This window comes from Heterocephalus glaber, unplaced genomic scaffold (assembly GCF_053883595.1).
Source record: "Heterocephalus glaber isolate CG9 unplaced genomic scaffold, H.glaber_assembly_v1.0 deba00001140, whole genome shotgun sequence".
Taxonomy (NCBI): domain Eukaryota; kingdom Metazoa; phylum Chordata; class Mammalia; order Rodentia; family Bathyergidae; genus Heterocephalus; species Heterocephalus glaber.
Genome location: NW_028258200.1, coordinates 2,183,186 through 2,200,207, shown reverse-complemented (window position 1 = coordinate 2,200,207; position 17,022 = coordinate 2,183,186). Strand labels below are relative to the sequence as shown.

At 38.5% G+C, this 17,022-nt stretch overlaps 1 protein-coding gene and 1 pseudogene across 7 annotated transcripts in view; one reads left to right on the top strand and one right to left on the bottom strand.

The window, feature by feature from the left end:
- Ube2q2 (ubiquitin conjugating enzyme E2 Q2) overlaps positions 1-16,525 on the top strand; it is a 55,316-nt gene extending 38,791 nt beyond the window's left edge. For 3 of the 6 annotated variants that reach the window (XM_004872077.4, XM_087210210.1, XM_087210211.1), the window contains exons 10-13: positions 3,577-3,625; positions 4,056-4,151; positions 12,421-12,487; positions 15,050-16,525. In XM_004872077.4, coding sequence (XP_004872134.1) covers positions 3,577-3,625; positions 4,056-4,151; positions 12,421-12,487; positions 15,050-15,081 — 244 coding nt within the window. In that variant the 3' untranslated portion in view covers positions 15,082-16,525. Of the gene's footprint in view, positions 1-3,576; positions 3,626-3,975; positions 4,012-4,055; positions 4,152-12,420; positions 12,488-15,049 lie in introns of those variants that run through there. The other 3 variants (XM_021250090.2, XM_021250088.2, XM_021250089.2) reach the window with 2 other exon arrangements.
- On the bottom strand, positions 4,316-16,357 carry LOC101696513 (ankyrin repeat and SOCS box protein 3 pseudogene; annotated as a pseudogene). The gene is made up of 2 exons (XR_015450928.1): positions 16,182-16,357; positions 4,316-11,430 (listed from the first exon to the last, which is right to left on the bottom strand). The product of XR_015450928.1 is annotated as an ankyrin repeat and SOCS box protein 3 pseudogene (transcript).
- Positions 16,526-17,022: the final 497 nt, after the last annotated feature.

Below are 17,022 nucleotides of genomic sequence, written 5' to 3'. Positions count from 1 at the left end.
AAGTTATTTAGAATTGTGTAAAATTTCATTTTGGATTTAAAGCCTTCCCTATGCTGTTTTAAATTAGATAATAAAAGTGTTTTTCCTATCACAAAACCTCATAATCAATTTTAAGAATTGAATGTTGGGTAACCCAGTCAAATATTTACATATACAAAGTAAACATAGGACTGAAAGATGGTAAATTTTTAACCTTTGTGTCTCTTGCTCACAGTATCAGCTTTTTGCTACCTATCAAGCCATAGTTTTTATTTTTTCATAGTTAAAATACTGCTGGCATATTAACTTGCATTTGTCCAGCATCCTGGATCACCGACAGGTCTTTTTGTTTTTTACCATCTCTCTGATAAGCAGACTTAAGTGTGGGTATTGGATTCATCTTATTTTACCTGGCTAGAAAGAGGGGAATAATACTAAGGAAACGTTATAAAAAGATGAATGCTGACAGTAGACACATGGTGCTTCTGGAGCCTGGAAGGACATAGCACTCACTGAGAGCTGCGCTGTCTCAGGCTGAAGTGTGGGAGCTGAAGCTAGTGCACAAGAAGAGAATGCAAAGAAGAGTGAAATGTGGATGCTCATTTGAGGCAGGATTAAGGTAACCTAGTTTTTAGCATCAACTCTTAAGTGAAGAGAAAGAATTACTATTATTATTATTATTTTTTTGGTACCGGGGATCGAACTCGGGTCCTTGCGCTTGTGAGGCAGGCGCCGGAACCACTGAGCTAAATCCCGGCCCCGCAGAGAAAGAATTATTGACTTAAGGTGACCTAAATAATTTGAAATACTAAAAAACACAGAACTTGCAATCTCAGAACCCAGGAACAGTTTAAAAGCCTTCTGTGATTCTGTATAGTTTATTGAGTAGTTTTTGCTATATGTTTTATATCTTACTTCTATCTACTACCCTATTTCTCTGTTTCTTGTCATAGCAAAGCTGTTAAATAACAGTTGCATTGTGATACAATTCACATACAACTCACCTGCTTAATGTATACAACCTAGTGGCCTTTAGTATATTCAGATTTGTGCAACCATTACTACTACCTAACTTCAAAACATCTTCATCACCTTAAAAAGAAACCTTAGGGCCTGAGATTTAGCTCAGTGGCACCTTGTCTGCCTTGCAAGCACAAGGTGCTGAGTTTGATCCCCAGTACTGAAAAAAAAAAAAGAAACCCCATACCCATTAAGACCCAATCCCTTTACCCTTCGTTCTCACCACGGACCCTGCCAGCACCATTCTCTGTAGATTTGCCTATCCTGGACATTTCATATAAATAGAATAATACCAAAGGTGACCTTTTATGAGTGGCTTCTTTTATAATAATAATAAATTGAATGCCTGAAGAGGCAGAGCTTAGGATAGTACTTGCTATAACACTTAAAGTGGGTGTGGTGGTACATGCCTGTAATCCAAACACTCTGAGAAGCTGAGGCAAGAGAATTGTAAGGTCAGTTCTGGCCTGGGCAACTTAATGACTTTGTAAGAACTGTCTCAAAAATTAAAAAGGACTGGGAATGTAGCTTAGTATGAAGACTCTGGGTTCAATCCCTGGTACCACCAAAACAAAAAACAAAAATCATGAGTAACTGAAACTTTTAAAAATTGAAAACATTGCTTTGCCTGTGTATGTGGCATATCATTTTCCTTAGATGATCCTCAGAATTTTTTTTTTTTTTAGCATCTTTGAACTGTCCTAACATTCATCATGAACCTTTTGGAGGCAAAGAGAAGTAAGAGTTTGGAACACATATTGACAGTAGAATTGGCCACTTCTTGTAGGCATAAATGTTGCTGATAGTGATATAAAGGAAAAGTTTACCTCTCTCCCTTTTGTGTAGGTACTAAAATACTTGTCTTGATTTATACATCTAGCAAACATTTACACAGTAGCTATTATGTGCTTGTAGAAATGCATTTCCTTTGACTTACAAATGGGAACATCCCCCCCCCCCCCCCCATGTGATTGTGCCCCTCAGAGGAAGAGCTAGGTCCTGAGGAAAGTTGGTGGCTGGGTCTTGGGTAACCAGGTGTCTGCAGCACACCTCTTTGTCATGAAACAAATCCCTGTCTAGCTTGGCATTTTAAAATGTACAGATCAAATATGAAGCCCACTCATTAACAGATGACAAGTCTTTGAGCATTTACAGAAAAACCAATGAAAACGTAGACTAATTCTGTTAAATCAGCAAATATCCCTTAATATGAGATACTTTTGTGGACCTGTGGGAGATTCAGGGAATTGGAGATACTTGTGTTTCAGGAATACAAAGGAATGTAAAAAATAACTTTTAAAAAAAATCTGAAGATTCTCAACCCAAATTTATTTTATTTTTTATTTTTACTTTTTTGGTACCAGGGATCGAACTCGGGTCCTTGCGCATGTGCAGCAGGCGGCGAAACCACTGAGCTAAATCCCAGGCCCAAGGAAGGCAATTCTTTTGTTTTTGGTACCAGGGATTGAACTTGGGACCTTGCGCTTGCAAGGCAGGTGGCCAGAACCACTGAGCTAAGTCCCTGGTCCCCAAATTTATTTTTTTGAAGTGTTTTTCCTTTAGGGTTTCTTTCCCTTCTATTTAATCTCCCCTTTGCAGAAGGTCCCAAGCTTTGGAAGAGGAATGTAGGAAAGATACCCTGCTTGAATCCTCTAGTGTGAGAGCATTGAGGAGTAATTTCCCCAGTGTGCTGTTAAGCAGTTCCACTGTGGCTGTTGGTGATCTCAGTAGTTTCCAGGAGCTTTTGGATTCCCTATCTCTCTGCGGAGATTTAGTTTATTCAACATGAGGAGGCCTGTGGTGATCCAGGACAGAAGGTTCCGCAGGCTAGAATGGTCTTGGGAAGTTTTGTGGGGAGAAGCACAGTCTTGGCAAGATAGGCATGACAGAATCACAGGCAGGGAAAAGGCAGGGGCAGCGCCTGGCAGAGGACACAGTGGTTTGTCCTGGGCTGGGGCTTCAGAGATTTTGTCCTTAGTCACTACAGTTTTTCATCTGAAAGGATTCCTTCAATTTGTGTCTTTAGGCATGCTACTTAATATGTTTTGAAATTTAAAGTAACATTAAGGAGGAGTGGAATTATTTTTTTTGAGAAAGAGTGGAAAAGACTGAAGAATTTTGACCTAAATAACGATTTCCTAAAAGGAGGTTCCCAGAATTGTCTTTAGTTTGGAGAAGAGTCCTTAGGCTCTGTGGTCAGGATTTGAGTGTCACTGCAGAATGGGGAAAACAACTTGAACATGCAGCACTGTGCAGCTGATCATTAAGAGGAGGGGAGGGGCACCCAGCTGTGTGATGGTGCTGTGAGAGTGTTTCCGTGCAGGGAACCCTGGGTGCCAGCGAAGGACACTGATTCTTCTGCTCCCGTTCTCTGGAATGTGTTCTGCTAAGTTCTCAGTTTTAGACATCACAGAATTTTGAAAGCATTCTGTTACTAAGAATAGTTTTTTGGGGCTGTTTGCAATGTAGTGTGTTCTAATCTTATATGCATACTTTCTTTGTAATGGCATTTTAAAAATTAAGATGGAACACAGAGTCTTAGAAGATTTTGTATGATTCCTTTCTTTTCTTTTTAAGGTATGTGTTGGGTGGAGGAGCATTATGTATGGAGCTTCTCACAAAACAGGTGACTGTTTTTCTTGTGGTTCACAATTTGCAGCCTCAGTATAGTGTTTTGATTATGTATATAAAATGCTAAGTAGAAAAATTCTTATATAACATCTACTTTTAAAAAAACTTCTTTTAATAGCATCATCTTTTTAAAAATAAAAAAGCTATTTAAAGTAAACCAGTAAAATGACATTGTACTTGCTGCTGAATCCCTTGGTAGGGTAACTGTTGAGTGTGTGGTATATTTGCTCATGTTAGGAGGTTAGAACATAGAATGGTTTTGTTTTTGTGAAATCCTGGAAGTGGTCCAATTTTACTTTTCCCCCTGTATTACAAACTTCTGAACACTGATTTGCTTCTGTTGAGTTCCTGCATGCTGCTGTGTGAGGCTCTCCAGTGAGGACAGGACTGCTGCTGTGTTTAGAGACGGTTGCTTCTTTCTGCAGGGCTGGAGCAGCGCCTACTCCATAGAGTCAGTCATCATGCAGATCAACGCCACCTTAGTGAAAGGCAAAGCCAGAGTGCAGTTTGGAGCAAATAAGGTACTGTAAGAATCACATCACTGTCAGACATGTTTCACGTTATTTAGGAAGCTTCTCCTGTCTTTGTTCTTTTTGAGACAGTTTCTTTCATTTTTATTTGGTTTTTCTTTTTGAGTATAGAAAACAGAAGTGTAAGAGAATTGAGATACTCATTGAAAATCATTAATTCTTTCTGTCTTTATTATATTTACAATGACAAACACCTCTACAGAATTTAAATTTAATATTGATATTATTGCCCTAATAAATGAAAAATAATATGTACTTTGAGGTTTTCCCAAACTGGGGTCACACTATAATAGTTAATTCTTAGTGTGCTGGACTCTAATATAAATGTATATTAATTCTTTCAACCCTCTTAATAACCTAAACAATACATACGATTATTGTCATCATTTTGTGAACAAGGAGACAATCACACACATGTTAGATGACTTGTCTCAGTCACAGATGGCAGAGCAAGGTTTAGAACCAGATTGTCAGGCGTTAGTCTCTGCTCTTAACCACTGAGTTCTGAGGTTTATTCACTTTAGTATCTGAGACTCAGCTTTCCAGGGGGAATTTTAATTTTCAATAGGTGTTTAAATATGCAATTGATATATTCTCAATTTAGTATGTTTTTGAAAAGTATTTGTGTGATAGAAATCATTTTGTTCTAATGTTTTTTCTTAATTTCTTAATGTTTTCCCTAAAATCTTTTGTGAATTTTGCATTAGATGTCTATTCACACAGTATAAAATGTTTATCACCATATTGTACTTCAAATCATGAGTCTGCTAGAATCTTAATTTATATAGAAAAGGCAAAAAATTGAAAAGGTTACTTTAAAAAATCTCATTTGATACATTATTTTAACTGTTTCAGTAGCTTTTGTTGTTACTACATGCTTGTAGTACGTAGTGTTTACAGTCTTTTTGTGGAGTTGGGACCTGTTACACAACACATTTTAATTCCTTTTTTCATCCCCTTTCCCTCTCCTCCCTGCTCCTTCCTCATCTCTTCATCCCCTTCCCATTTAAGAAAGATCCATCTCCCTACTTCTTATCTTTTATTTTGCTCTTTATTTATAATTTGGGTTTCTCATATGAGAGAAACCCTACGATATTTAATATTGTGTATCTGATTTATTTCACTTAAAACCCAGAAGTTAAGCAATTCACTAGTGTTCAATAATTACATTTAACTATAGAATTTCTTAACAGTATCTATACTGTATTTATGTTTTTGTGGTTCTGGGGATGGGACTCAGGCTTTCTGTCACTGAGCTACATCCTCATCCATTCCTTTTTGTTTTTTATTTTTATTTATTTCTTAGGGTTAGGGTTAGGGTTTGGTACCAGGGATTGAACTCAGGTTCTTGTGCTTGCGAGGCAGCTGGTGGCACCACTGATCTAAATCCCTGGCCCTTTATTTTTTATTTTGAGAAAGGGTCTAGCTCAGTTGTCCAGGCAGACTTCAAGTTTAAAATCCTCCTGCCTGAGCCTCCTGAATAGTTGGGATTATAGGTGTGTGCCACTGTGCCTGGCTATATTACAGTTTTTATGTTTTGAATGTGGCAGTAGGATGATTATGTAATAGAACATGAAACTTATTTTTAATGAGAAAATACATGCTTCTTAAATGCAGAATTTCTAAAGCTGGTAAAAATACAAGAAACTAAAAAGATCATTTTAAATTTGGCTATTTATAAATACATAAAAAAATTAGCATTTCATTCTTTTTACTGTTGTCTTCCTGGCATCTATTTATATATAGAATTTGATGTCAAATTTTAATCATTTAAAAAATCTCTGATATGTTTGTGTTTTTAAAGAAAATATGAAGGTCTTAGGCCAGAGATCTCTTTGAGTAATTGAAAGAATATTTTACCGGTAATTTTGTATAAATGTACTTCTGTGGACCACTAGATCTGTATCTGAAATAGAATTGGACAATATTTTCTTTTGAAAAGTTAAAGGACAGGAAAATTTATTGTTACATACAGAGATCCAGCCCCCCCCAAATCATCATCATCATCATCATCGTATTTGTATACACTTTCAAAGAAAATTATTGCATACTCCATGTGTAGCTGCTGGCATGAAGTGAAACATAAATCATAAGAGGAAAAATGCCCTGTCTAGCATTAGCAGGAACATCACAGTTCATTAGCAGAATAAACCAGAAAATAGTGAGGTAAACAAATATTACAACATAAAGTGTACTGGTGATGAAACTGCAATAAAGTAGTATCCTTGAGGTTTACAATGTTTTTTTTTTTACTGAGAAGTCCAGCGGTAAACAATCACATTTAGCATTGTCTCCCAAAATCCAACCAGCTGCATGAACAAAAGTCATTTTTTTGTGATTATACAATCATGAATAAGTTCTTCACCATAGCTCTTTTGTCTTTATAGGTTTCAGAGTAAGATGTGAACTGTATTAAGTAGCTTCACTGATTTCTCCATTGTGGAGAGCTGCCAGTTCTAGAACCTCTTCATAGAGCAAATAATGATGTAGGTGTCTAGGAAGGGGAAACTGAAGGATAAAATTGTCAGGTTGCAAGTATTCTGCTTTCAGGGTGGACTGAATTTCAAAAAAAAGCAACCCAGAGATAGTTTAAGGATGGAACAGAGGCAGTCGTAGAACCCAAGAGGAGTTTGAGGCACAAGCAGAGAGCATCTTCTCAACATTTGGCGGAGATCTCTTCCACTCAGCTATATAGTGAAGAGAGGGAGTCATCACTGACTGAGTCAGTCCAGGACTGCACAGTAGAGTCAGTAGGTCAAAGCTAGCAAGCAGGAGATGCAGCAGCCTCGTCTTATATTTCACTTGTGCTTTAATTGCTTTATTTATAAATTCAGATATGTAATTCCATGGTGCCAATAGGCAACTTCAAAAAGTGGTGAAATACTAAAAATTTCTCATACTTCAGGCAGTATGCTAAATGATGTGCATTTAGCTGGCTCCATATTTCAAAAGAATATTCACAATTCCAAAGAACCCACAGTCCTTTTGGAAAGCTCTGCACATGGGCAAATGATTCCAAAGACCAAGTACATCTGAGTGTCAGGGTTGTGGTCATTCTGGAGAAGTAACTCCAGGAAGGAACTTTCCATATCCTCCAATACTGCTAAGTAAGCAGGGCTCATTTTGGCCCAGTTTCACAGACCTGGTTAGTAAATGGTATTAATAAGTCCCTAGATTTTTGTGTAGCTCATTTGTGCAGTTGGATGAATGGCTAACTGCCACTTGTCCTCATTACAGGAAAAGTTATGATCTGTCCCATTAGACAGCAAAAGCTTCACACATTTTGTATGACCCTCTTGAGCAGCAATGAACAAGGGAGTATCTTTGTCCAAGGCCTCACAACTGACATTTGCATCTGATGGAATAAGTATGCTCAAGCCTTCTAAAAAGCTTGCCATACTGCACAGCCATAAATGAAGGTACAATTCCAAAGTCATCCCGGCATTCCTTGTTTTCTTTTTTTGTAAAGAAGTAATTTTATGATCCCAGCATTTTCCTGGAAAGAAGCCTGGTGCAAGGAGTTCTATACACACATAGAATGGGATCCACTAACATTTGCTCCATGTCAGAACAACAGTCTCAACACATCTGTCTGTGCATTTTCAACAGCTGAAACAATGGCGTAGTTTCTTCTAAAGTAGTTGCCTTAGGGTCTGCTCCAGCTCCTAAAACAATCTGTGCTCTTTCAGTGTTCTTGACTTCCAGCAAGATGTAATGCACAGAAGCCCTCAAAGGTCTTTGTCTTAATGTAGTTTTCAGATGAATCTGTGAGAATTAATATCTGCAAACTTTCGATGGAGCTGTGATAAGCTGGTGTGTGAATTCCCATTATCAGCAACATTGATGCTTTGGCCATTTTGAGCAGTTTCTTAAGATTTTAGCTTGTTTTCCCTGGCAGCAAGTTCGGCGTTAGAGCATGTGTCCAAGTAAGCCTCTGTAAAATCCATTTTTTTTCACCAGTCAGCTTGCCAGGAGTCAGGTCCCAGAAGGCTGCCACATCTGAGCCCCTGTGCTGGGCCAAGCTGTTTGGAGACTGGAGTCAGTGTGGACAGTGTCACAGCCCCAGTCTCTACCTACTCAGTTGGACAGTATTTTGTTTCTTCCAGTTTTAGAATTCTATACCAGTACTCTTTGTTCTGTGCCAAAGATCTCTTGGAATCAATTGCTGTCATTATAATTATTTTAAATCTGTGTATTTCCTATGATTTGCAGTTTTCTTGGCAAGTATATTCAGCCATTTTACACAGAACACTGTTAGGCTGCTAAATATATCTACATTGCCTAAAGGTGGAGGAATGTGTAGTGAGGCAGTTTTATTGCTGTTGGAACCTCGTGGAAAGTGCTTACATACACTAGGATGGCTGTGCTGTCACCAGCGGTGGCTTTGGGATTGCCAGTCTGTGTGCTGACCAAAGGGTTGTTTTTGTGGCACATGATCATAGGTATTAGAAGGTGAATTTGTTTAGTGAATTATGAGGAAACTTCCTCTCTTTTTTTCTGCTTATTAAGAAATATCTGTCAGTCAGGAAAGTGGAAACTTTTGTATGATATGAGTTTTTTCTTCCTGGGTTCTAAACTCTGCAGGAAATAGTCTAAATGTTAACTTTAAACACACCATAAAGAAAAGTGTTAAAGACATGGAGAACAGATGATATAGCAGAAGTTAAGACAGATCAACATGAGATCTAAAATTATGGAATCTTAATGGAATCTCGGGAGGAAATAATAAAATTATATTTAAAAATTAGAGAAATAGAAGGTAGGAAGTATGGTAAGGTGATAGAAGCAAGTCACAACAGACGTAAATAGACTAAAGAAACCAGGCAGTTACACTGGATTAATAAAATAAAACTGTCTGTTTTTAAGAAGTATATTTTAAAGTGTGAGAATGCAAAACAATTAAGAATGTGAGAATATAAAAAGGTTTTTTTTTTTTAATAAAGGAGGGTAGATGATAAGATATGTCAGCAGACACTGGCCAAAAACAGATGATGTACCTTAATATCAAACAAAATACAAATTTGGAACAGAAAGTATTAGTGACAACTTAATAATGAAAGTCTCAGTTAAATAGGAGGATATGGTAAGTTTTGTATTTTATGTATCAAGAAAGCTTCAAAATACAGAGAAAAAAATATAAAACTACAGGGAGAAATGGGAAAATCTACCAACAAAGCTAGAGATTTCAGCTTCAATTTGCTCATATTAATCAGAATATCAAAATGTAGATTTGAATAACCATTTAACAGGCTTGATATGGTAACTGAGCAAATACGGAACTCTATAACCAATACAGATGTTCCTCGTTGAAGGGCCTACCTGTTTAACAAGTGTTTGGACTTAAGATTGAGGTGCGCTGTTTAGACTTATGACCTGTGGCTCAAACTTACGTCCCATTTTTTTTTGTACAGTCCTGTACATCTGTTGATAGAGCCTCAGTGTTTTTTTGTACAGAATACCTTGTTCACACAGTACTGTAACTTTTGCTGATTGTACTGTACAGGAGAGTACTGTAGTTTTATGTTGTTATACATTACAGTACTGCATGTAACAGAAGCAGTCATTGAGTTGGAGTTTCCTTTGACCATTTCTTTGTTGTTAATACTGTAATGTACATACTATATACAATTCCTCACCTAGGGCCCAATTCATTTAAGGGCCTAGTTGTAGGAGTGGAACTCGGTCATTAAATGAGAAATGTCTATAATTAGGTATTACATGCTTCCCAAGCATATATGGGATATGGAAAAAAATTCCATCATCTATTAATGTATGTATAAAGGAAGTCAGAAGATCTAAATACATTTGGTACCACATGAACCATATAATTTAAATATACAATTAAAATTAGAAAAAAGAGGAAATAAAATTAGAAGACAAGCTGTTAATAAAAATTGACATGAATTTAGAAATTAGATATACTTCTAAATCATGGTTAAAACAAATGAAAAGTTAAAAATAATTCTGAAACTGGGCATGGCAGTGCACATCTGTAATCCTAGCACTCTGGGAGGAGGGAGGAGGATCACAATTTGATAGCAGCTTAGTCTCAAACTAAAAAGATAAAGGGCTGAGGATGTAGCACAGTGCAAAGGCCCAGGGTTTAGTCCTTAGCTCTGGGGAAGAGGGGGCTGTAATGAAAATACTAAAACGTATTTCCTCCACTCCCTCCTAAACTATTCAGTGAATCAGACTTCTACTCTGAAAAGCAGAAAAGAGATACATATTCTTTGATCCTAATTAAATACAACTATAAGTTAAGAACAAAGTCGGAAAACAAATGCTCTCTTGTGGAATTTTTAGCCTCTCACCATCTAGGTCAAACAGGGATTGAAATTACAACTGCAGAGTAACTGGATAATGGCCGTAATTTAATCACTACCTATCAGAAGCCAAAGAGCACTCGGAGCAGTGTTCACTGCCCTAAGAATCCTTACCACTAGAAAAATCATAAAAAGTGAGTCAAGTCTCCAGCTCAGTGTTAGAAAAGAAAGCATAGTCAAACTAAAGGAAAGCAGAGCAGAAAAATAACTAAATATGGAAGCAGAAATCTGTGAGTTAGAAAACCAGAAAGAGCTCAGTCCCACTGCAGGAAGGTAGCACTGCTTTTAGTTACATGAAGTTTGGACAGCTTGCTGTGACGCTGAGCACAGCAGGGCTGACAGTCTTATTCTGTCCTTGTGGTTAGAGAATGGGCTCTGTGATTGGGAAGCTACTATTTCAAGATCATTTGGGATGTCAGTCACTATTTTGTTCAGTCTGTTTCAGTCTTTAATTTTTATCCTTTTTGTGAAAATACAGACAGTGAAAAACACTGTAAGTTGAAGTGACACTACTGAATGTTTTTAGTGTTTTAGTTTTTTAGATGCCTGTGGTAGTGCTGCACCACCTAGAAACTGAAGAGAAATAGAAAAAGGCTATAAGAAGTCTATGGAAATAGAAACCAAATGATGATTAATGATCATATGGAAATGTGCTCAACATCACTCAATAATAGAAATGGAAATTAACCACCCTGAGTATCTGTCTTCTACTTGTTGTCAGAAATAACAAAAATTCAAAGTCTTCTGTCAGTGAGGCTGTGTGGAGGCCTCAGATGATGGGAGCACCTGCAGGATGCTCGAGCAACATCCCTCGGTGACAAGAGGCCAGAGGTGCCATTGTCCTGCAGCTCAGCAGTTCTGCTGCAGACATGTTGCCAGTGCTTTGCAAATGTATATGGACAAGGTTGCTCCTGTGGCGATGGGCTGTACAGGATGCCCCTGTAAACCTAAGGACACAAAAGAAACCAGTAATAACGAGTAGCGTGGCTAAAGTGAAGGAGATGAAGGTCTAGGTGGCTCTAGAACAGGTAAAAATGAGTTTTTACTTACAATGTTTTCAAACAGGTTTTGATTTAAATTTAGCAGTACTGGAGATTGAACATGGGGCCTTTGTGTTCAGCTAGATCCATAGCCCTTTTTATTTTTCATTTTGAGACAGGGTCTTGCTAAGTTGCCCAAGTTGGGCTGGAACCTGGAATCCTCCTGCCTCAGCCTTTAAGAGTGTTGGGATTAACAGGTGTGCACCACCATGCCCAGCTTCCTCCTGCCATGCAAATTTATTACTCAAACAATTCTGTGGCATAAAACAGTGGACAGTACATACCACAATGGGGAGTTCGCAGGATGTAGAAGTTGAAGTTAAGGTGTAGGGCAGTTGTGCTTCCAAGAACAAATTTCACCCTAGGATCAGCTCTTTGAAGAAGACTATTTTTAACAAAAGAGGGCTCCTTTAGTAAATCATGACTTGGAACCAATTGTGGACATTCTGTAGATTTCCAACTGAGAATCTCAATGACATGTATGTATAGTGCTTGAAGCTCAATGTTTTCTAATCTGAAAATATTCCACAGCTTGCTTTTTGGATATAAGTCAGTGAGGAAGAAGATGGTTTGAGTTTCACTGACATCCAAGGAGAATCCTTTAACTTGATCCATCCATATGTAGAGGACTGCAGAACTATAAAGCTTTGTCTTTGTCCAGTGGTAGGAAGACTGAAGAGAAATAACTGGGAAGATTATAGATTTTTATTGGGAGTACAGTTTTGGTTTTGTTCTTTTGCAGAAAATGAAATTGAAAAGTGAGGGTATTAAGGGTATTTAAAATTGTTTAAGAAGTGTGGTTGTGTTCTTTGAAACACAACTGCAATACATCTGTAAGTTTATCATAACAATTTTCATCTAGTTAATTTTGATTTAAAATGTGTAATTCTCTTTCAGAATCAGTATAATCTGGCAAGAGCCCAACAGTCCTACAATTCCATCGTACAGATACATGAGAAAAATGGTACGTTTTATTTAATAAGTATTTATGAAATTGTTATTTATACTGTTTTATTTTTGTTTTTGCTTTATTATCTTACCAAGTTATCTTTGCCACAGTGAAAACATTTAATTTGTGCTGCATTCAAAATCTCTGGATGAATTATTAATGCTGTGATTTTTTTTTTTTTTGGTTTTGGGACCTTGCACTTGCCAGGCAGGCGTAGTGTGACTGTGCTAAATCCCCAGCAACACTGTGATTTTTAAAAATCTTTTTGCTCTGCATACTTGCTTAGGTGCCTTGAGTCAGATTCTGACTAGATGGATAAATGAGTCACTGTGCCCACCTGAAAAGTGTCCTAGTAGGGTAGGAATGGGGTTACTGGGCACTGCTCTATGTCTAGAATTCTGTTAGAATTGAATAAATGCAATAAGGGTCACAGCCAGCCATGTGAGAAACATCTTCAGATTACTTAGTGCTTCATGACCGTACACAATGAAGAGTGTATCTTTAAAGAAAATATTTTTTCATATTGGCCCTTAACTTCTGCTTATATTCCCAATGAACATGCTTTGAGGATTTTGTCTTTACATACTGATGTAAGAAACCTAGACCTGGAAGACCATTTTTAAGTGCCATTGGTTTCACCCACTAGCTCTGTGGCTCTGAACAAATTATCTTTCTGCTTTAGTTTCCTGAATTGGCACAGTGCTGCAGTGCCCAAGCTGTAAAGGAAAGGAGCATACACAAAGCACTTTGTACCTAAGTGCTGATAGCAGAACACTCCTGTGGGGAGGGAGTGACTGGTGCCCTTTGTTCAGTGTTCTGGGTTCCTGAAGGGATGTGTTTATAGAAAGTGCTATTTATTTTCCTAGAAATGTGTTCGTTTGTAACTTAAGGTTTGCATTTTGCACTTACTTTTACTTTAATGACAAAATCAACTTGTCGCTTTTCTAGTGATTATTTCTATGGAAATGGTATTAACAAACCAAAGTTTCATGCTAAGAGGAAGATGATAAAATTTGAAGGCAAGACCTAGGTATTGATAATTGTGAATAATAATTGCACCATATTCGTGAAACCCAAAGGGGCCTGTAGACTACAGATAGCGCTTGTTTAACAACCAAGTTCTAGTCTTGGGACTGGATCGTTGAAATGAATTGGTCACTAAATGAGGAATTGTGTATAGTATGTACATTAAAGTATTCACAACAAAGAAGTGGTCAAGGGAAACTCCAACTTGATGACTTTGCTTTTATTTGCATAACTCTTACAATACTAATTTATAACAACATAAAACTACAGTATTGTACTGTACAGTAGTCAGCAAAAATTATACAAATAAGGTGTACTGTTCCAAAAAAAGACATTGAGGCTGTATCAAAGGGTGTACAGAACTGTACCAAAAAGATGGGTGGAGTCCAGGTGGCAGGGCGTAAGTATACGTATAGACAGTTGTTAAACAGGGTGTTAAATGAGGAATGTCTGTACTACACAACCATGTGTCTTGACACGTTTTGGAATATTCCATATTTGGTATGTTCCTTTGACAGTTCACTCCAAACAGCACTTAATCTGCCTTTACTATAGAGAGTAGCAGTCACATTTTTGCCCCTTTATTTCTCTTTATTTTTGGTGGTTCCAGGGATTGAACCCCACGACCACTGCATTCCCAGCCCTTTTTAGATTTTTATTTTGAGACAGAGTCTTGCTAAGTTGCCCAGGCTAGGCTTAAATTTGTGATCCCCTGCCTCAGCCTCTCACATAGCTGGCATTACAGGTATACATCACCTTGCCCTGATCTTTTTTTTTTTTTTTTTTGCCCTGATCTTATTAAATCAGACATTACAACTTATATTGAAAAATATGTTCAGAAAAGTCTGAGAGGGCAAGAGAGAGAGGGAAATGAGAGAATGTGTGTGTGTGTGAAAGTTCAGCCATGATGAAAGTGCAATAGATTCAAAATCAGGAGGGTTGGATTCTAATTTTTAAATTTTTAAAACTTTTATGTCATTTTTAATTTACTTTAACAGATAAAATTATGTGTGTTAGATTTAGAATATCTAAATCTAATATATTACCTCTCAGTTACCATTTTTTGTAGTGAGAACACTTGGCCACCCCCTCTCAGTCCCTTTCTAGATTACAGTACACCAGCACAACCCCTTGTGGTACCATAGCGACAGTTCTCCTGGGGCTTCTCCTGCCAGCTCTGGCCTTAGGCCTGCTCACTTGGCCTCAGTGGCCTCCTTCCTGTTTCTCTTACTGTGAATGGCAGGATTTTGCTTGGGGAATAGATCTCAGCAAGGTTTACTTTTAGATACAAAATTGATACGATATTTAGTATCTAATCTGATGGCACAGACTACACTGTTATCTTTAGGGATGCCATTAATAGAGCTCATGTGAAAACTCAAGTACACTCTATTTACAGGAAATGCATACCTTTATATTGTGAATTTATCAGTGTGCTGTGTTAACCCAAGTGCAAGTTTAATTGCTACCGCAAATTGAAGCACCAAATTGTGATCATAGGCCATAAATTACCAAGGAAATGATCTTAACTTTGGTTCCATTCTGTTTCAGGCTGGTACACTCCTCCAAAGGAAGACGGCTAAATATGTTGACTCTGTGTAGCTGGACCAATGTTGCTTTAAAGAAAACCTTTCCAACATGCAGATGCAAGCTTTGAGTGCCGTGACAACTGCACGGAGACCTTAACTCCTAGATCTTTAGTGGATAACCCGACACTGACACAGCCTTAGTTCCGGCCTTTCCACCTGCTCACTGAGCAGCTTGGCCCCTACTGAATTCTTCCTGACCAATACAGGCACCACCACCCCTTGCCATCTCTTTCTTGAAAAGTGAAATCTTGAAGCAGGCAAGTCAGCATCAGGTCACTGAAGCTGTGATGTCACAGTGACTTCCCTAACATCGAGCCCATGGGTTGCAAGGATTTTCAAAATACTGTTCCATTTAGAGCCAATAAAAGTTTAACTGATGTTCAATGTTGGTTTAGAAAATTTAGGTCTTCTAAATCCAACTTTTCCAGGTCTAAACCATTTTGTGATATTGCCAAAATAATGTCCAGAAACCTGCTCATAAAGTTGTTGAAGTTGGTAATGTTCATGTGAAGTCATGGACTGTCCTGAGCTCTTGTCCTTGTTAGCAGAGGCTCCCGCTCTAGTGCTCATTCCCTTGGGGGTGAGGCTTGTTGGGCTCACTGCTGCTTGTCCATTCAGTGTTTTTCATACAGAGGAGCCACGCAGTGGAGCTGGAAAGTATTTAAAGTCATTTGACCTTTCCATTTATTAACGGGGTGTTGCAATTATTTGTGTAAGCTAATAGACTTATAAATTGACTGTCATAAAGACAGACTCTTTAAGCAAAAGTTACACAAGTTCAAAAAGATAATTAATTTGGAGACTTTACAAATTTTTGCTATACAGTCGTTATAACAATGGCCTTTATATTAAAAGTTAATAGGAGCTCTTTGTTAATTCCTTTCTGAAACCTGATCAAATCAAGGTACTCTCCATCTTATTGCCTTACCTGAATCAGTCCTGTTTAGTAATTTTTTTATAAAACCAAGCTCGATAAAAAAAGTTCTAGCAGATAAGCACTTTTAAAAGGACATCCAGAAGCACATTTTTCTGCACGAGCCAGTTAAAAGTTGAAAAGTTTTTCTTATGCATTTGCTTCAAGATTGAGCTCTTACCTTGGTACTCCTGAGACTGGCTTCTGCATTGCTGTGGTGTTTATTCTTGAGGTCTGGTTTTGGTGGAGAGGAGAGCAGGCAGAGGTTTTCTGGCATTCTGCTCACTTGATTGCCAGTCGCTCAGAGAACCAGCGAGGGGGCAGAGTTCTTCAAAGCAATGAAGTTCTCTGAGCCTAAGGCTAAACCTTGACCTCGCTGTGGATGAGGGGCAGCTCTGCAGAACGATGGCTGCACATTTGGCATGCTTTGTTTTTTGGATTTTTTCATTGCAGATTTATTTGGCAATGTACAGTAAATTTTGTAAACTTGCATCAAGTTTATGAATAAAGAACCATTTAAAAGTTGTTTTGTCACCTTTCCCACACCAGAGCTTCTGTGCTTCAGGTCAGTAGGTGCTGCTGGCCTCTGGACTGGGTATGTAAGGAGGGCAGGTGCGGGAGGCTTCGAGGGGAGGTGTTCACACCTGGGGTACGAGCGCTTCCTCCACCCCGCCTTCATCTACACTCCTCAGACTCCTCGGTATACACTCAGCTCCCTAGAAGAACCTTACGTATCCCTGGCCACCTTGTAGGACAGCCCAGGCCCAACAGCTCAGGATCCTCCACTGCTTGGATCTCCCCACTCCCGCGGCACTTGTGCCCTGAGCGCTGCATCCGGATGCCACCTCCACGGGTGAATAAGGGTCCCCACCCTTTTCCCTCTCGGCTCCCTTTTCCAGGGCCAGCCCCTAAAGCGAGGCCTCGGGAAGAGTGTGAAGCATCAGCACCCGGTGTTTTCTCCGTGATTCCGGGAATCTCGGCCACCCTGACACCCTTTGAGGTTTTTCAGGGTCTTGTTTCCA